This window comes from Microtus ochrogaster, unplaced genomic scaffold (genome assembly GCF_000317375.1).
Source record: "Microtus ochrogaster isolate Prairie Vole_2 unplaced genomic scaffold, MicOch1.0 UNK14, whole genome shotgun sequence".
Lineage (NCBI taxonomy): Eukaryota > Metazoa > Chordata > Mammalia > Rodentia > Cricetidae > Microtus > Microtus ochrogaster.
Window position 1 is genome coordinate 2,051,197 of NW_004949112.1, and position 20,100 is coordinate 2,071,296.

Consider the following 20,100-nt stretch of genomic DNA (forward strand, 5'->3'; position numbering starts at 1 on the left):
TCCTGGCATGGCAGAAAGACCACAGATTCAAGGAAGCAGCAGTGCTGTGATGCACATTCCTGGCATGGCAGAAAGACCACAGATTCAAGGCCAGGCTGGCCGTTGTAGGTGGGCTTGTTTCAGTGAGCAGGCTGGAGTCAGCTCAGCAGTAAAGTCCCTGTCTAGAACTGACTAGTGAGGGACTGTGTGTGCTTCAGCATATAGCACTTGCCTAGCACCTGCCAATGAAAGAATGACAGCGTGGCTTACTGAGAAAAGTCCGTGGAAGAGAGGAGAGCAAGGCTGAAAGTGGCTCAAATCCAGGATCAGATGGGCAGTCTCTAGATTGTATAGGAGCCTCTTGAGTTTGGTGTTCAGCTCAGGAGGAATGAGATGTTTCTAGGCAACGAGACAGGAAGGCAAGGAGCTCCCAGACAGAGACCACAGTCGGAGCCACAGGCCACTTTACAGAACGCAATGCAGGTTAGAGCTGCTAGAAGATACAGCATGATCTGGGGAGAGAAAGCAGCTGACCCAGGCCACACTGTGCCTCTGTTGCTAGACCCAAGCAGGTTCTCGCCCCAAGGTGGTGGGAAACAATGTCCAGGCAGGTGAGCTCTGCAGCCTAGGAGGAGGCTGGGCCATGGCCTGGAGAGAAGGGCCTCAGTCAAGACTGAGGGAAGTGAGACCAGCACAAGGCAGAGTCGCAAAGACAGGGATGGTGACTTGGTAGGGGAACAGACTGGCCACAAGGCCTGGGGCAGCAGTTAGCCCCACCCTCTTGCCTCCCTCTTTGATCTTGCTACCTGCTCTCACTGCCCAGGTTGCCATCCCATACCTCAAACCCATAAAACAGGTTGGAGTTGGTGTGGGGATGGCAAACAGGTTCCGAGAACCCTGGGGGCCTGGGGCAGAGATGGAGCGGTTATAGCACGGCTGGTCAGAGGAAACCATTACTCTGCCTGTCCTTGTAGGAGCTGTCTGGGCAGGCTGCCCCTCTCCCAGCCCTCCCTGCAGCGGAGCAGTGACAAAGGTGCAGGAGTGGTCCATGGACCTGCCAGAGGACCCGGCTAGTTCCACTGAACCAAGTAGGTATCTGCCTGGAAGAGGTGGGGTACGTGTCACCTGTGTGCTTGCCACACGTCTGTTCCCATTTCCTCTTCTCTGGAGGGCTACTGAGGACAGGAGGCTCCACACACGTAATGTCCCCCTCTTTCACCAACTCCTCCTGTGCTTGGGTCGTGGGCCAGTGATACCTTTCCTTCGGGTAAAACAAGTGCCCTGACCCTCTCTCTTCTGCTGCACCTTCCCCAACACTGGCATCTGTCGGTCACCTGCTTAGAGCACGACTCCACAGACCTTATGCCCCTCTTGCTGGTATTCCCGAGTGTGTGTTTGCACGCATGTGTGTGTCCGCGTGCACACGCACATATAGACAGTCTTACAGTGCAGGAGATGGAATCCAGGGTTTTGTGTGTGTTAGGCAATCAGCACTGAGCTGTTTTTGTTTCTGAGACAGGTCTGGCTTTGCACTTTAACCCCTCCTACCTCTTCTTCTCAAGTGTTGAGACTGCATGTGTGCGCCACTGTGTTCAGCTTACAAATGTAACTTTTAACTTCTTAAGAGAGAAGAGTTAGCAAGGGACTCCTACCTGTAGACCTGGAACTGAGGGGCTAAGGCAAGATGATGGAAAGGTGATGCGAACAGTGTTAACTGACTTTATTTAACTCTACAATTACAAACTGTTTTGTGCATTAAGCAGCATAAAAACATGCTGAGTTACTCCTGTGTTTTCAGACATCTTTGAGAGCCGGTGTGTGCTGCTTCTCACTCACAGAGCACAGGGGCCGCTCCATCTTGGCCTGCTCCCGTGCAGTCAGCCTCTGTCTTCTCACTCCTCTTCTCTTTCCCGCCCTGTCTCAGCAGCTCTGTGCCCAAGTATCTCTCCTTGCTCTGCTGTCATGGTCTCTTCCCTCACCTCGGCTCTAATTGCTCTCTCTCCACCTCCTGAGGATGTGCTAACAGGGAGAGCCAGTCTGATTAAGAACCTCATTGCAGGAGTATCTTGTCTTTGCTCCTTGGTGCCCGCAAGTGGGCCTGCAGCTTTGCTCAAGGCTGAGAGCTGCACCTCGGCCTCAGGAGTAACCTCTGTAAATAAGATTTTACAGGTAGACAGGTACCAGCGTGCTAGGACTAAAAGGCAGCCTGGCTTAGGGGGAATGACTGCCACCTAAACCTCGCCTGCACAGCAGAGGGCGTGTGGCACCAGGAACTGTGACCACAGACAAGTCTACTGAGACTGCGCTGGGAAAGGGAAGAACTCACAAAGGAAACGCAAAGGTTGAAAGACAGGGATGGCAAAGGAGAGAGAAGACACTGGAACAAGATGGAGGACAGGAGAAAACAGGATCGAGGGACAGAGGACAGAGGCTGGACATATGAGAGAGGTTGGGGAAGTAGAAGAAAGATCCCGAAAGAAAGGTTGAGCTGGATGGTGGTGGCATACACCTTTAATCCCAGCAAGGCAAGTGGATCTCTGTGAGTTCGAGGCTAACCTGATCTATAGAGTGACTTCCAGGACAGCCACGGGTACACAGAGAAACTCTTGTCTTAAAAAAGAAAAGAAAAAGAGACTGGAGAGGTAGCTCAGTGGTTGAGAACACTGACTGTTCTTCCAGAGGACTTGGGTTCATTTCCCAGCACCCACATGGCAGCTCACAACTGTCTGTAACTCCAATCCTAGGGGATCCAGCATTCTCACAAAAAAAAAAAAAAGAAAGAAAGAAAGAAAGAAAGAAAGAAAGAAAGAAAGAAAATAAAAGAAAATAAAAAAGAAAGGCAAGGCAGAGCTGGGAGATGAAGGAGGAGGAGGGATGAAACAGTGTCTCTCTCGGGAAGGGGCTACGGACCAGTGGCCTTACTTGGCCGTAGTAAAGTCCTCCCTTGTAACATGGAGGATAAAGAGCAGTGGCCCAGCCCAAGTCCACCTCCCCTAACTAACCTGGGCCCCTTATGCCCTCCCATGGGAGCCAGGAAGGGTCCAGGTCAAACCGGTGCCCTGACCCCTGGAAGTGTGAGAGTGAGAGGGGCTCTCCTGTGAGGAAGGCGACTGCGGCAGCTCTGATGCTCCTGCCTCAGACTCATCTCTAGGAAGAGCAGCTGCCATGGTTCTAATGTTCCATAAGTGCCTGTGGTTATGTGCCAAGCAGAGGGCCTACCACACTTTATCCCTTTCCTAAAGGCCACTGCTGAGGCTCAGAGTTGAGTCCTGAGCCTGCTGGGGTGTGGAGCAGGTTGCTCCCTTCATCCCCAGCTCAGCCGCTAGCCTGCAGCCATGTGCAGTAGGCATCATCCCAGCAAGCCAGGCCAGTGAGGGTATGAAAGCCTCCTCTAATTTGGAGACACTCCATGACATGGAGCATCTATTGAGTGCCTGCTGTATTCATGCAGTGTGAGTATAGCTGAAGACCAATAGATCCCAGAAGCGCACACACACACACACACACACACACACACACACATCTTCACACACATCTTCACACATGGGCACAGAGCAGCCCTCTCAGTCCTCTCGAGGCAGGATTTTACTGGCATGGAAACAGACCTCCCAAAGAAAAGTCTTGTCACAGACTTGCTGTAGTGCTGCTGACTCAGGAGTCTGACAGGAGGCTCAGCTCCTAACCAGTCCCCTGCTACCCCCGCAGAGACAGCCCCATCCCTCCTCTTCCTCTCGGTGCTGGGCCTAAGCTCCTTCAGCTCTGATGACGCCATGATAGGGATGTAGAGATGAGAGACCTGCTCCCTGGAGAACTGGAAGAAGGGCTGCAGCAGGCGGGATCGATCTAGGCTGCCCGCGCCTTATTGGATTGTTCCTGGCTCTTCCCAGAATCCTCCTCCTTGTTTTCCTCAGACCTGGTCCCCTCTGCCCACAGTCTGGGAGGCTGGAGAAGGGCAGAGGTGAGAGAGGGTTATCTCAGAACTCACTAATGGCTCCTGAGCCCATTGGACAGGCAGCAGGGGGCACTCCCTGGCCTGAGAGATGGGAACCGCTTGGGAGCCTCCTCCTGTCCTTTACCAGTCCCAACCACAGACAGCTCTGATAAATGATCCCCCAACTCAGCAGAGCCTGGGTATTAGGCAGAGGATCCTGGTGTCTGCTCACACGGGCTGGACCCTCTCTTCTCTGCAGTGTACCTCTGGGAGCAGCCTGAAGAGGTGACTTCAGGACCACTGCTCAGCCTGGAGGAACAGATCCTTAACTCCACATTTGAAGCCTGTGACCCTCACAAGACAGGTGGGGGCTGGGGAGCCACAGGGAGGGCTGGGCTAAATCCCTCCTTAGGGGTCCTCCAGGGGATGGAGTAGGAAGGACTTAAGGCCTGCTGGGGAGTTAGCCTCTAGCCAGGTACAGCAGGAGGTACTGTCCTGCCTCATGCTCTTTGTCCACTCTGAGATGGACTGGGAAACTTGACTCTGGGGAGGGACTCTACATGTTGTGGGGCAGGAGTGTCACCAAGCCCACTGATGACAGACACTGTTCCCGAGCCATGGCCTGCCCCACTGGCCATTGCCCAGTTCAGTCCTCCCCACCATGTTCTGTCCCAGGCTCTGTGGCTGTAACCCACCTCCTGGCCTACCTGGAGGCTGTGACAGGGCAAGGCCCCCAGGACGTGCGTCTCCAAACCCTGGCCCGAAGCTTAGACCCTTATGGGAAGGGTGATGGGGCGACTGTGGAGTTGGACACCTTTCTGGTGGTCATGCAGGACTGGATTGCTGCCTGCCAGTTGCATGGGTGAGTCCCTACACCACAGCCTCCCCCCTGGGAAGTCTTGCAAGTTTGCTCTGCAGCTAGTACCAGTTAGACCCAGGAAGCCCATGTGGTTGACTTGAGGCTAAGAAAAGGCCTGTGAGAAGATATGGAGGGGTGAAGGGGTCTGAGACCTTGGATGATGGTGTAGGGGTCCAGGATGTAGAACTAGAAAGGACTGACAGTAGCAAGAGCTGTCATTCACAGCCCAGGCCCTGCCATCTGGCCTTACCCTCCGCCCATAAAGCCACTCTCACCAACTGCCCTCCCTTCCACCACCCAGACCTCTGCAGACACAGGTCATGGATATGGTGGCCGCAGGGGATCTGAGTCTCTTGCCTTTGATACAGGGGATTAGAGCGGGAAGAGGAGACGGCCTTCGGGGGAGCCCTAGCTTCTCCACACCTGCCATCTGGTGAGACTATTTATAGAGGGAGGCGGGTGGCAGGGGTCAGCAGGGGGGTTAGCAGGGACCTCTTATCTGTTGGCTCCACACAGCAAGGGCTAAAGAGACAACTGGGGCTGTTGCTCAGCCTGCAGCTGTGGTGTCTTTGTGGGACAGTCCCCTCATCCTGGACATTGGGGTCAGGTTTTCCGTTCCTCCGCCAGCTCCAGCCCTTGTGCAGAGGCTGAGGACACTGCAGCTTCCTTGCTGTCCAGCTGAGGCACCTGCCCTGTGGAAATCTTCCTGTGGTGCAGGGCACTGTTGCCCTGTCAGGCTCCTCCTCTTGGCCCTGCCCACACACCCCCCCCTTACACCTGCTGCCTTTCCTTGGGAACAGGCACCTGTCCAGCTGTATTCCAGCCCTATGCTAGGGTGCTGGGTACCCAGGACCCCACACCTCAGAGGTGCACCTCTAAAAGTGGCCCTCCAGAATCCAGCCTGCAGCTTTCTTGGCATTCTTTTTCTGTTTGTTTGGTTTGGTTTCAGTTTGGGTTTTTTGAGACAGGGTTTCTCTGTGTATTCCTGGCTGTGCTGGAACTCATTGTGTGTATGAACCAGTCTGGCCTTGAACTCACAGAATGCTAGAATTAAAAATGCCTCCATACCCAGTTCTTGGTATTCTCTTGAACCTTGAGGCTTCTTCAGTCTTGGGGCCAGGGAGGTCTGTGAGTAGCAGAGGGGTAGGCCAGGTCAAGTAGGGAAAGACAGAGAGAGAAAGAAGGCTTAGGCAGAGGCTGGGGAGTAGGTAAGGGGAGTGGGTAAGGGAGAGTGAGGGTGGGCGTGGTGTTGTAGTCTAATGGGCTGAACTCAAAAGACTGGGGCTGATGAGTACCTGGGGAGAGCACCGGGCGGTGGTGGCGCACGCCTTTAATCCCAGCACTCAGGAGACAGAGACAGGTGGATCTCTGTGAGTTCGAGGCCAGCCTGGTCTACAGAGCGAGTTCCAGGACAGGCTCCAAAAATACAGAGAAACCCTGTCTCGAAAACAACAATGACAACAAAACAAAGAAAACCAAAAAAAAAAAAAAATCTCTGGGGAAAGCTGGGAACAGAAGAATGGGCTTGGGAAGTAGAGGTACCCCCGGTGACTAGCTCTGAAGACCTGACTAGCTCCAAGCGAACATGAGCAAGTAGCCTGTGTAATAAGAGCAGTTCAGCCCAGGGAACCCCAAAGCTACACATGGAGTCCTGAAACAATCTCAGGATCCTTGGGAACCCCAATTTTTAAAATCACCAGAGAGTCCAACCTCCTTTTGTTTGTTTCTCCCTTTCTAGCATGCCCAGAAGCTGAGGAGCCAGCCAACTTAGAGAGCTTTGGAGGAGAAGACCCCAGGCCTGAGGGGTGATTGTCCTCCCCACCTCCATCCCACTCCATTTTCTCCAGCCTGGCTGGGGCCAGGGAGTGGGGAGATTGGTGTCCTTTGGCTCAGAGAAGCCTGAGAGTCTCTGATTTGTCTTCAGAGGAACCTGGGAAGCTGGGGGTGGGAGCAGGAGCATTGCTGGTGACTAGGCCCTTGCTGCCCTCAGGCCTGCAACAGCTGAGCTGCTGAGCAGCCTGGAGGACCTGGAGCTCAGCAACCGGCGCCTTGCTGGTGAGAACGCCAAGCTGCAGCACAGCGTTGAGACTGCTGAGGAGGGTTCAGCGCGCCTAGGGGAGGAGATTGCATCCCTGCGCAAGCAGCTGCGAAGGTGAGTCTATGTCTTCCTTCCTGCCAAAGAGCTTGGGCCTCTGGTACAGGTGAGCATTCCACTGCCCAACCCCTGTCTTCCATTTCCCTCTATCTGCATCTTGCCTCTGGCCTTTTGGATTCATTCTGACTGTCTCCTTCCAGTTTTTGCTGTCATTCTCTGTCCTCTACCTCCTTTCTTTCTTTTCTGAGTGACCCCATGCTCCCTTCCTCCAGTGTCTCCACCCCACACTGCATGCCCCTGTCCTTTTCTCTCTGCCCGGGCTTAGCTTGCATCTGGTCATAGTCTCCCTCATAGTTTGGGATGTTCTGCTCTGCTTCTCTGCCTGCCTCCGCTCACATCTGTGCCACCGTCAGCACCCAGCAGGCCCTGCAGGTGGCCAAGGCTTTGGATGAAGAACTAGAGGACCTGAAGACTCTGGCCAAGAGCCTGGAAGAGCAAAATCGCAGCCTGATGGCCCAGGCCCGGCACACAGTGAGTGTAGGCAGAGCACCTCTGCTTGCAGCAAAAGGACAGAGGTGAAGAGGCAAAGGTTACCTGACTCCAGGTCCTGTTCACCCACACTCCCCCCTCCCAGGCCTACCTGTCATCCCTCATGAGCCCTCCTCAACCCAACTCTTGAGTGATGCAGGCCCTGACTGCACTCCATCCTCAGGGAGGATGGAGCAGGGCTGGAACTGATTCTATCCTCTCTGGTGTGGGCCAGGAGAAGGAGCAGCAGCACCTGGTGGCTGAGGTGGAGACGCTACAGGAGGAGGTAAGCTGAGGCCTGTCCTCCTTTAAGGGTCCCTGGCCCTGTCCTGCAAACCAAGGAGGCCCAGCATCCCACAGGCTGTGTTGGTCCCTGGGTTCACGTTGAGGCCCTGGCCAGTTCTTCCCTTGTCTGCATTATGGTGCCCACCATCAGGAGCAAGCCAGTGGCTTCACTTCACGGGGTAGTGTGAGGTTTAAGCCAGAAGATGTTCAGAAAGTTCCTAACTCAAGATAGGAGATGTAGGGTGTGTGCAGTAAAATCCTGCAAATTGGCATAGTATTCCATGCCTGTCATCCCAGTATTAGGGAGTCTGAAGCAGGAGGATTTTGATTTCAAGGCCAGCCTGAGCTATATAACAAGACTATCTGAAAAAAAATCAGATATCATTATTTATATCAGTATGTTGTGGGTTTGATCCCTGGCGGTGCAAGTGAAACTGTGAGGCGGTTTAAACGGGTTGTTTATTTGTTTTGGTTTTTTCAAGACAGGGTTTCTCTGTAGCTTTGGAGCCTGTCCTGGAACTAGCTCTTGTCGACCAGGCCGGCCTCGCACTCACAGAGATCCTCCTGCCTCTGCCTCCCAAGTGCTGGGATTAAAGGCCTGTGCCACCACTGCCCAGCTCATTTAAACATTTTTTAAGCATAAGCTTTGAGGCCACTCCCAGGAGCACAATGGGCCACCTCAGGCCTGTGACTCTTTCCTTCCCTTCTAAGCTTTTGTTTTTGTTTTTCATTTTGGTGGTGTTGGAGATAGAGCTCTGGGCAAACAGCCACCAGGCCTGGGTGTTCTCCAGGAGCCAGAAGGAGCCTGCACAGTTGGGTTGTGTTAATGGTGAAGGGACGGTGTTTTCCCAAAGAACCAGTCCCTACAACCAATTTAAGTCCCTGTTCACTCTGAGTTCTTGTCCACATTGAAATTCATCTAAGGTTAAATGATATCCCTCCTCCGCAAGGCAGGAGATCAGTTGCAGATCCATGGTGGGTTCACATCCCAGGCAGCTTCGGTCCTCACTCGACACCCATCCTCTGCTCTCCTTGCAGATGGACAGCCTTCGTTCCATCTACTTAGCCATCCGTGGGAAGGCCAGAATTGCCTTCAAATCTGGGGTTAGCCCTTGTGCCACCTGCTGTGCCCATCTCCTCTCCTGGGTCACCCAGGGGAACTGACTGCTTTCCTGTGGAGACACACAGCTGCACCTGCATGGTCTGCCTCTGCTTGCCTGCAGTAGTTCTGTGTGAGCTGGGAGGGAAGCTCACTCAGAATCAGCTGTCCCATGGTTCCAAGGTTCCCCCTCCTTGCCAGTCACGGCTCAGGGCCTCTGAACCATTCTCTGGCTTTTCAGCCCCATTTAGAAGTTCTCTGCTTTTGGGCCCTAGCTCCTATCCTGAGTCTCTGTCCTGTGTCTGTACCCTAGGTTCCACTTGTTTACTCTCCAATGGCTCCTTTGTAAACTGTCGTCCCCCTTCCCGGGCCATGGGAGTCCCTGGGCAGGACGGCAGCTGCCTTGAAACCTGCACTCAGACGGTGTAAAATAGCTTAGAGAACATTTTTTTTAAAGAATCCATTTTATGTCTGAGTGTTTTCTGTCTGTGCATCATGTGAGTGCCTAGTCTCTTTAGAGACCAGAAGAGGGTGTAGGATCCTCTGGAACTGGCTACAGACGGTTGTGAGCTACCATGTGGGTGCTGCGAATTGAACATGGGTCCTCTGGAAGAACAGCCAGTGCTCTTAACCACTGTGCCATCTCTCCAGCCCCCAGAATATTTTTTTTTCTTTTAAGAAAGAAGGGAATCTTATCCCAACACTTGGGAGGCAGAGGCAAGCAAACTCTGTGAGCTCAAGGCTTGTGTGGTCTAACAAGTGAGTTTCAGGACAACCAGAGTTATGTAGAGGGAGCCTGTCACCAAAGGAGGGAAGAATTAGCTGGGCGGTTCTGGCGCACGCCTTTAATCCCAACACTTGGGAGGCAGAGGCAGGCGGATCTCTGTGAGTTCGAGACCAGCCTGGTCTACAAAAGCTAGTTCCAGGACAGGCTCCAAAACCACAGAGAAACCCTGTCTCGGAAAAAAAAAAAAAGGAGGGAAGAATTAAGGAGACAATCCTGCAGGGTCCTTGTCACAGTTTCCAGGCACCCAGATGTGATGGTTGTCCTGCCCTCTGGTGTCTGCAGCACCAGGGGGCTGCTACATGCCAGCTCTGCCCAAAGTAGTTTCTGATGTCTGGGTTATCTGGTGGCTCGACGGCTTTTTTCTTTTTCTTCTTCTTTTTTTTTAAATTCTGTTTGTTTATTTTTATGTATGAGTGTTCTGTATGTATGCCTGCATGCCAGAAGGAAGCATCAGATACCATTATAGATGGTTGTAAGCCACCATGTGGTTGCTGGGAATTGAACTTAGGTCCTCTGGAAGAAGAGCCAGTGCCCTTAACTGCTAAGCCATCTCTCCAGTCCTGGCTTTTTTTTTCTTAAGTGAGAGTATGCGGAGAATGGAACCCAGAATCACACGTGTTAGGCAAGCAACACTGAGCCACATCCCCAGCCGGGGGCTCCTGCATACTCAGTCTCTTGACAGCATTTTTTCCTGCTTGTGGCCTCATAGTCACAGATGGCTTAATGCAGGTGGGAGGCACCAGCTCCCCCCCACACACACACACACACACACGCACGCACACACACACTCCTGCCTCTCTCTGCATTATGTCAACAGCCATCTTCACCATATTGTTGGCAGGGAGGATCCCTAAACCACAGCTGCAAAGGGGCCTGGGAGGATGTCTTGCCTTCAGTCTGGAGCTGAGACAGCCAGGAGGGGCTGGGGTAGCTGTTCCTTCAGCAGCTGGGTTTCCTTGTCACTGCCCCCAGGGTATGTCATGCAACCAGCCAAAGCCAGCCCAGTGAACAGGCTACCAGCACCCCTGACTCCTGCCCCAGGCCCTGTGCCTGCAGAGAAATGTCCCTAGGCATCTAACTCTGTAGCTGAAGCTATTCTCAGCTCCTTGCTGGCCTGCTGCAGCTACCCACTGGGATCTAGAGATTGAGATCTCAGGTTACAGCAGGGCCTGGGAGGGTAACGGGACACTCAGCCTCCAATGGTCTGACTGCTGGCTGAATCCCAAAAACCCACAGCCAGTGCTTCTGCAGGAGACTGCAGGGTGTTTTTGGGTACCCCCACCAGGTGGACAGGTGTTGACACAGCACTCCCAGCTGTCCTTCCTCTACCCTTCACCCAGGTAGCCCGGGATGCTGCAGTGAAGGACTTGGGGCAGGGACAAGCTGGAGACCAGAAGAGCTGGCCTCTGTCTCCTGGGATCTCGAGAAGGATGAGGTTTGCCAGACTTCAGGGGCCTGGCCTGGGACTTTGAATGCTCGTATCCATCCTTCCTTCCTTCCTTCCTTCCTTCCTTCCTTCCTTCCTTCCTTCCTTCCTTCCTTCTTTCCTTTTTTTTTTTTTCCTCCAAGGCAGGTTTCTTCTATATATCAGTCCTGGCTGTCCTGGAGCTCACTCTGTAGGTTGGCCTCACAGAGATCCGTGAGCCTCTGCCTCTCAAGTGCTGGGATTAAAGGTGTGCACACCACCACCACCCAGCTGAAATGTCAAATTCTTTTATTTTATTTTGTTTTTAATTTTTGAGACAAGGTCTTGTTATGTGGCCCAGGTACTCAAATCAGTCCTCCGATTTCAGCTTCCCTGGTGCTGTGATGATAGGTGTATTTCCTCACACCCAGCTTTGAGCCATTGTATTCTTAGGTCCCACTGGGACCTTGCATGGGACCTTTCCTGACCTTACTGCCTCCCTTTGGGAGGCTCAGCACAGGCACCACCTCTCATCAAGCCCTGTTTGGGCCTCCTCAGCGAGCTTTGCATTCTCTGCTTCTCACATGTCCCTTCCCCCAGAGGCTGGGTATTAGAGGTGGGCTGGACATCACAGTTTGCTGAAGGAGATAATTGTAAGAGTAGGTAAACACTGGGGTTGCTCCAGGAGAAACTGGACAGGAAAGCAAAAGATATGGATAAAATAAGAAACCAAAATATAATTATTGGAGCCAGGCATGAAGATTAGGTGTGGTGGCCCATACCCACTGAACAGGAGAATCACAAGTTCAAAGCCTGCCCAAGCTATATATTGATACTGTGTGTATGTGTGTATGCATGTGTGCGTGTATGTGTTCTGGGCTCACCATACTTTCCTTTAGTTTTGTATGTTAGGAACACTTATAGGAGGCGCGTATCTGTTGTCATTAGTAGAAGAGCTGTGTGGTCTGGAATAAATTCCTCAATCCCTCTAGGCCTGAGCTGCCTTTATCTTCAAAAATGGGAAGAGAGCTGGAATCTCCCATGCAAAGTGCTTGGAAGTCACTATTTGCAGCTACCCCATGACATCCTCTTGTCCCCTGATCAGTGAGAAAATGGAAATTCCTGCTGAGGTCCCAGCAGGGCAGGGGGAGAAGAAAGGGCTAACTGGGGTGCACACAGCGGTAGGTAAGCCAGGCTTTCCTCCTCCAGAATGGGAAGCTGCTAGCAGAGCGAGATGGCGTGAGGAGGCGGAGTGAGGAGCTAGCCACAGAGAAAGATGCTTTGAAGGTACAGCATGTGTGGGACTGCTCACCTCCCCGCACCCAAGTCAGCACTGCAGCTGCTGAGAAGAGGCTCTTGCACCAGACTCCACATCCTCAGGGCTGCCCAGGCAGAGCAGCTGACCCCCATGGGTGTCACTGGAGGCTGAGGGGAGATGTGGGGGCTCTTGGAGGCTGGGTGGAGAATTGATAGGCTTCTTCCTTGGCAGCGGCAGCTCCGTGAGTGCGAACAGCTCATTTGTCAGCGTGAAGCAGTCCTCTCCGAGGTGAGGGCCGGGGCAGCAGACTGCACTTACCATGCCTTCCTAGCCCCTGCCTTGTGCGCCAGGAGCCCACCCAGCCCTGAGCCCTGGGCAAGCGGCCCTGACAGGCCTCCTTGGGTCTCAGGGTGGCCTGCAGGGTCTGGAAGCCTCTGCCCCAGGCTTTCCCAACTCAGCCAGCCCCCACTTCAGCAGCTTCATGTCTTAGGGGACTGAACCCTGCCTCTGTTCCCCAGCGTACCCGCCATGCAGAGAGTCTGGCCCAGACTCTGGAGGAGTACAGAACCACCACCCAGGTAACAAGTGCCCATCTTTATGGGGTCTCTGCCCCACTAGACCACTACATCTCTCTGCCCCTCCCTTCCTCACTCTGCAGCCCACAGCACTCACCTCTGGGAGCTCCTGACCCCTCCCCGGGCAGAGTCTGCCCCTGTGGCTCATTGTCAGTTTTCTCTGAGTCTGTTCTGCTTTTGTGATGTTCCTGGCTGTGCTTTATGTTCTGGGCTTGGCTTCTGTGCTCTTTGGGAGTTTCTGCCACTGCTTCTTCATCCTTGGCAATATGTGTCTGGCAAGAGGAGCCCAAGATATGTGGGGCTCCACCAGAGACCATGCTCTGCTTCCTTGCAGGAACTAAGGCAAGAAATCTCAAACTTGGAGGAGCAGTTGAGTCTGAGCCAGGAAGGCCCAGAGGAGTGAGTGGATAGTCAGAAGGGGACAGGTCGCCTGGAGGGGAGGACGTCAGGCATGAAAGGGGCAGGGTAAAGGTTGCAGACTGGTCCAAAAGAGGACTCCCCCTGTGTGGCCAGGCTCCTGGAACGGACTGAGGTGGGAAGAGTAGGCTGGATCATGGCAGCACCCCCATCACTGGACCTGGAGATTCAGGCTATCCGGCAGGTAGGCTCTGCTTCCGTGGAATGTTTTAGAGGACACCAAGGCACAAACTCCATGTGCCCCTGTGCAGATCCTCACTTCTGGCTCATAGTCCCAAAGGGCCGGGTACTTGGCACTTGGTGACTCTAGCTCACACTGCTGCCACGTAGCACCTCCCAGGCACCTGCCCTTCTCCAGCTTGCTGTGCCTTCACCTCAGCTGTGGAAACTCCCTGTGGCCATGTTCCCTAACATCTACCAACCTATGGCCCCATCACCAATTCCCTCTGCACCTTGCTCTGGCCCTGCAAGGTTTAGATACAACTTCTGTGTCTAGGAGCAGGACGCATCAGGTGTTGGCCTCTCCAGTCCTCTGTATGGAGTGTGGCAGTGGGAGGAGGCTGAGCCGCATGAGGAGGCTGAGTTTCCCTCTGAGGTGAGCAGAGGAGTCTCTGAGCCACAAAAGTCCTAGGGCCCCCAAGGGGATTGCAGGATCCCACTGACTCTTCTAGCCCTCTAGCTTTGTTGTCTACTCCTGAGTTTAACTCTAAGGAAGCAGTCCCAGCCAACAGGACACACCCCTGCCCTCAAGGGACAGGCAAACTAAACTGCCCTGTAGAAATCCTGTCATGATTCCCTTATTTACAATTGTTCATATTGTGGAAGACATGAAGTGTCTTTAAGAAAAGCTGCTGGGGCTGGGCAGTGGTGGCTCACACCTTTAATCCCAGCACTTGGGAAACAGAGGTAGGCAGACCTCTGATTCTGAGGCCAGCCTGGTCTAAAGAGCAAGTGCCAGGACAGGCTCCAAAGCAAAGCTACAGAGAAATCTTGTCTCGGGGGGGTAAAAAAAAAAGCAAAAAGCTGCTGGGCAGTGGTAGCATGCACCTTTAATCCCGGACTTGAGAGGCAGAGGAAGGCAGATCTCTGGGTTCGAGTTCCAGGTCAGATGAGCTACACACAGAAACCCTGTCTCAACACCCCCCCCAAAAAAAGAGAAAAAAAAAGAAAAGCTTAGTACTTAAATAAGTCTGGGCTGCACAGAGACCCTGTCTAAAAAAAGGGGTTGGGACAGGGAGAAAAGCAAACGTGGCAGCTTAGCAGGCTCACTGTGGTTAGATTCCCTCTTTCCCTGAGGATAGAACCCAAGTCTGCACTGTGCAAGGCAAGTGCTCTACCACTGAGCAGAAGCCCCAGGTGCCCCTGTGCTGGCTCTGTACACAGCTGACACCTGGGACAGAGGTGGGAGACAGGGGGGGAAGTGACCTTGTCTTAGGACTGGAGAAGCGTGGGGACGTTTAACCAGCCAGTGTGACTTGGGTGAGGAAGTAGGCAAAGGGGATTGTGCCTATCTCAGGCAGGGTAGGAACAGGGCAGGAGGGCAGTGCTGAGAAAGGAGTGGGGGAAGTGACATCTTAGAGGACATCTGGGGACCAGAGGTGGCCAGGTGCACAGGCTGGAGGTCACTGTTGGGATGGATGTGGTGACTCACTCTGCAATTCTGGAACTGGGAAGGCATAAGCAGGAGGCTTAACATGAATTTGAGGTCGGCCTGAGCTATAGAGTTAGATCCTATCTCAAAAAAATGAAAATGTGGAGCAAGGTGGCCACACAGTAGAAGTAGAAGCAGGAGGAGTTCAAGGCCATCCTCTGTACATGATGAGCTCATACCAGCTGGGGCAACACAAGACCCTGTCTCAACAAAACAGAACAACAGTAACAAAAGTGTCAGGTTAGTGGAGTTTGTGACTGAGGTCTCAGGCACAAAAGAGACGTCTCTAGATCTGGGCCCTTCAGAGGAGCAGGGAGTAGCCTGAGTCCCACAGAGGGTAGCAAGCGAGGAGAACAGGCTGGTGGGCGGAGGCATCCTGGAAACATTAATGTCTGGTCCTCAGAAGGAGCTAGGTAGAGTTACAGTGTCCATGGCACATGTGGCTTTTCCTTGGTGCTGAGAGGGACCCCTATGGGAAGCTTAAAAACTTGTATTCCTGGGGCCATCCACCTCGGTCTGGACCTCAAGTAGAGGGGGTCTGGCTGGGCTACTGGTGCGAAGATAAGGAGACCAAATCTTAATGTTTTGCAGAGAAACTTCCAGAGAGAGCCACTGCATGCTCTAGAAGGAAGCAGAATACCATCCTCAAGGTAAGGAGTAGGCTGATGGGTCCTCCCTCTGGGTTCTGGCTGTGAGAGGATCAGGACCGATGGCACCCTGCCAGAATAAACACACCCCTCCACTCCTCATTCTGTGAGCACATCCTGACCCTGGCAATTCCAAAAGGAGGTGGACACCTAGACCCCAGAGAGGCTTTCAGGGGCTGTGGGGGTCACCCCAAAGACCAGCCTGGATGGTATAGGTTTGCAGTTGTTACCCTACAGGGAGCCAGGGATGCAGGGACAAGGCTGATAGACACCTTGAGGACTCCCAGCCATGGAAGACCCTGCAGGCTCCAGAACCAATCTTGGGCCCCCATTCCTTGAGGGGCCTCTATGAGCCTCCATAGATCCCGGAGTCCAGCTGTGTGACTGATGGGATGTGTTTTGAGGCCTTACTCGGGCTTTGAGTAAGAATGGAAAACACTGGATGTCTGGTCACAGCGCCCCCGGCTTCCTGGGGGGCCCCCTCCTCCAGACTCCTGCTGTCATGGCTAATGAGGCCCCTATACAACCTCTAATTGGACTTGCCTGGGTAGAGCTGAGATTGGGTTGCCTGGGTGCTCTGAGCAGTGTGACCTCCTCCTGCGTCATGAGGGTAGGAAGATAGGCTGCTATCAGCACATTTCCAGGGTAGCACCCAGCCCAGGACTGGGGTGACAAACACTGCGGCCCAAGATAGGATGAGGCTTGGGCCTGACCTCAAGGGATGGGGACTCAACAGCCCACATGAGCATTTCAGGGGCTCACACAGCAGTGCACAGTGGGCCTGGGTGGGAGCAGCTGTGTCTCTGAGGCTCCTGGCTTGACGGCAGCTGCAGGGCGAGACCCCTGATCCTCAGGCATAGGCTGCTGTCAGGGGCACCTGGTCCCTGTGGAGCCATTGGCCTCTGGAGCTTGATAGCAGGGCCTCCAAAGCTGTGTCCCTAAAGCAGAGGCTTGGGGAAGCAGGGGCTCGCACACCTAGAGAAGTGGTTTGGACTTGAGGATCCCAAATAGTGAGCTTCAGAGCTGAGAGAGGGGAGGTACTTTTCCAGTCTCTGACAAGAGCTGAAAGACCACGGCTAAGAAATGGCCTAGCACCCCCAACAGGGGGCCCAGAGTTCACATACCCTGGGGTCTCTGGTGTTGGGGGTAAAGCACAGACTTTGTTTCTGCCTGGGGATCAGCTGGAAAGGGACAAGTAGGAAAGCCTAGGTCAAGGGCTTCTGAGCCTTTGGGGGGTCACAAACTCCCAGATTTGATTGTTTTCAATCTCTGAAAAGTATACACAGGAGCCCCCATCAGACTGAGGTCCATTGTATCTGCAGCTTCCGGTGGGTAAGAGAACTGGGGAGGAGATGTGTCCAATGACTCTGTTTGCTATAGGTTGTCCAGAAGACAGGAAGAAGAGGAAGAAGAAGAAAGCTGGGTCCTGGTAGGCAATCCCTAGCACCCTTACTATCCCTAAGAGCTGAGCAACTAATTGCAGCCCCTTCTCCCTAGCTTGAAGTCCTCAGGAACAGACAGCAAATCATTTGGTCAGGCAGTAACAAGGCCCTCGGTGCAGCTAATGAGAGGCAGGGGTGGGAATGGAAAGGGGGAGGCTGGAGGCAGTGCCAGCCAGGATGTTCCCCAGAGACCCCAGCCACATATGTATAGTCTGAGCCTGGAGCCTCACAGCTAACGCTACACCCCCACTGCACCGCGAACTCCCACACAGTCCCACTCACCAAAGAACTAGTGGCCTCAGTGATTGGTAAGACTGCCTGGGCCTGGACAGCTCCACCTTTCTCCGCGGCTAGACAAAATGAAGGTCTCAGGACAGCTCTGCTCAAGGGAAGGTAAAGGAACGCAATGAGAGATGAATCCAGGGCTTGTGAGGGATGGAGGGCAGGCTCTGGAGTCCTGACCTGCCTGGTCACACTCAGGCCCCGTCAGTGGGGAAGTCCAGCTCTTTTTCTCTGCCCTCAGCTCAGGGCCAGGCAACATGGGAGCAGGAGCAACACGTTGGGAGTGACATGCTAGTTGGTTTGTCATTGTCATGTCCACTGTATTAGGAGCAGATGTGGGCATGTGAAGCCCTGACTGGCAGAAAGGTTCCAGAGAGACAGGAGGAGTGGCAGCAGGCTGGCGGAGCCTTCAGTAATTGGCCATGGCATATGTGTCCAGCACAGGGACAGGCACCTGGAAACCCCTGCCCCGGAGGCTAGGGACGTAGAGGATCTGTTGGGAGGGGGAGAGCAGTCTAGAAGTTCACACCCTCATTGACCACTGCGTGGACACTGTCCTAGCCCTGCCTTCTTTCCCCCATTCCATCAGCCCCTGGAAGGGGAGGGCTGTCATCATCCCTGACCAGGGACATGTGGCCTCGTGTGTGTAGTCAGAATCCAGGGTGCTGCCCCAAACCCCTGCAGAATGAGTGAGTGGGTGTGCTGTGTCCTTTCTCCACCCAGGTTGGCCCCACCAGCCCTCTGGGAACCCCTGGCTATGAGCATGACGCAGGAAGCTCTCCTGAGAGGTAAAGGGGACACATGGGAACTGGAAAGGGACCTAGGACAGACCAGACCTAGCAACCCGTCTGCCTTCCAGCTGTCAAGATGTGCCAGAGGTGCAGCAAGCCCTCACGCCTGTGGTGACAGAGCTGGTGCCAGTCAAGAGGCCCTGGGCCCAGCACTGCCTGTGCCCCCAGCATTCCCCAGGGCTCAGGTGTGCCCTTCAGGTGTCTCCAGAAGCGGGTGGGGAGCCACATGTTAATAATAAGGCCAGTCTCCCTGGGGCCACCTTCAGCCTCTCCTGCCTCCCCTCCAGAATCAGCCAACATCCACTGGTCCCCACGCCCGTCTTGGGCCTGCTGCTGCTGCTGCTACTCTCCATCCTGCTGCTGAGCCAGTCCCCGACACCCACTTGGCCACACCTGCAGCTCTACTACCTGCAGCCCCCACCAGTGTGAGACACCGTACCCCACTGTGCCTCCTTCTGTCCCTGATTCAGAGTCAGGACACGGGGCCAACATCCCTAAGTTGTTTTTATGTGACCATGGCCTCTCCTGGCTTTTTCCTGTTTTCTTGACAATAGCAAATCATGCAGTAATGACTTCAGCACGGGATGATTGCCTCACCAAACAAGTTCAGGGAGGAGGGCACCTGGCCTCAGTTGAGTCACAGTGGGACCCAAGGTCCCTAGGCTTTTTCCATCCTCCTCTCCTGCTTCGGAAGCTGCTACTGCAGCATGGTGCTGGGCTGGGGAGAGCTCGCTGTCCCTGAGTTGTGTCTGTGTGGTAGATGCTGCAAGCGAGGCCATGGACCAGGGCTGGCCCTGCACTGCAAGTGCACTGCCTGCTCAGTCAGGGCTTGTCTGAAGCAGGCAAACCAGAGGCTTCTCTCACAGCTCCTCATTCGCAACTCCACAAAACAATGGGTCACGCAAGACCCCCTGCTTGCAGGCCTCTGAGCCCTCGAGTTGCCAGACTGCTGTGAACCTTAAGCGCGCCACAGGATTCTGCGCCAATAACACTGGCGGCATCCTCGGCTTTCCCATGATTTACAAAGAGAGCCAAGTGGGGTGCAGCCCGAGAACACCACTCCCAACCCCACGCGTTCAGTTTTGAGAAGCGGCGCAGATGGGATACAGGCTGGGAAGTCGGCTAGCCGGACATCCCGGTAGCGGGAAGGAGACCCAGGGGTGGGTGATCCAGGAAAGGGAAGCTGGCAGCCACAAGGGGCTCTGCGAGTAAGATGCAGAGGTGGCACTACAACCCCAGCCCACAAGCTGTTCCCAGTGCCCAGGAGAGGGTTGAGAAGGGCAGGCCTAAGCACTGGGAACAAGACCTGTGGAGCGAGGTGGGGATGGAGCCAGGAGGTATGAACCGATCCAAGTGCGGGAGGACAGCCCTGAGCTGGCGGGAAGGTGGAAGGAGCCGCGGGAGGAGGGGGTTTGGAGAAACGTGAGCCTGGTATGATCTGTTGGAGACAACGGTCAAAACTCGGATTTCTGGGCGTGAGGTAGCGCCTCGTTACCAACCGGATTGCTGTAGGTGCCGCCCGCTAACCGGTTCTGCACCGTATCCCGGGCTTCTGAGCAGCAAGCAGCAGCTCCGCCCTCACAGCGTAAGGGCCAATGAAGATTCGGTCCGCCTCCAGGAAATGCAAATTTAAGAGGGCGGACTCTCCGGCCTGCTCTAGACCAATCAGGGCGCGGTCCGCTCGCCCCGTGTGCTCGCCGAAAGGACCAGTGTCCTGGGAGAGGGGGGGGAATGGGGCCTCCGGAAGCTACGAGCTCTGATTGGTTTCTGCTCCCCGCGAACTCCAGCGAAGACCTTGGAGACCTCCTGGGCCAGTTGAACAATAAGCCCAGAAAGGTTAAGAAACTCCGACCCTATCTGGGCGTGGCGTGGCGGCACACGCCATGCAGAGGCAGACAAATCTCTGTGAGTTCGAGGTCAACCTGGTCTACAAAGTGAGTTCCGGGACAACCAGGATTGTTACAAAGAGGAACCCTATCTTGAAAAACCTAGGAAGGGGGAGGAAAAAAAAAACCTGGCCCAGGCGGTGGTGACACTCGCGTTTAATCCTAGCACTTAGGAGGATCTCT

The 20,100-nt window shown here is 54.3% G+C and overlaps 1 protein-coding gene across 1 annotated transcript; it reads left to right on the forward strand.

The window, feature by feature from the left end:
- Positions 1 to 1,027: 1,027 nt before the first annotated feature.
- On the forward strand, positions 1,028 to 18,541 carry Ccdc155 (coiled-coil domain containing 155). Its single transcript, XM_013353620.2, has 19 exons — positions 1,028 to 1,067; positions 4,170 to 4,274; positions 4,586 to 4,772; positions 5,138 to 5,202; positions 6,508 to 6,574; positions 6,760 to 6,921; positions 7,278 to 7,395; positions 7,628 to 7,678; positions 12,178 to 12,255; positions 12,458 to 12,514; positions 12,745 to 12,804; positions 13,136 to 13,200; positions 13,315 to 13,402; positions 13,715 to 13,813; positions 15,461 to 15,519; positions 16,897 to 16,945; positions 17,964 to 18,028; positions 18,100 to 18,216; positions 18,319 to 18,541. The coding sequence occupies exons 1-19, from the start codon at positions 1,028 to 1,030 to the stop codon at positions 18,458 to 18,460; spliced, it is 1,674 nt and encodes a 557-aa protein (XP_013209074.1). The 3' UTR covers positions 18,461 to 18,541.
- Positions 18,542 to 20,100: the final 1,559 nt, after the last annotated feature.

Coding starts and splice junctions, on each gene's coding strand:
- Ccdc155 (XM_013353620.2), top strand. CDS start 1,028: ATGGACCTGCCAGAGGACCCGGCTAGTTCCACTGAACCAA. Junction 12,805..13,135: donor AGTACAGAACCACCACCCAG/GTAACAAGTGCC, acceptor GCTTCCTTGCAG/GAACTAAGGCAAGAAATCTC. Junction 18,217..18,318: donor CAGCATTCCCCAGGGCTCAG/GTGTGCCCTTCA, acceptor CCTCCCCTCCAG/AATCAGCCAACATCCACTGG.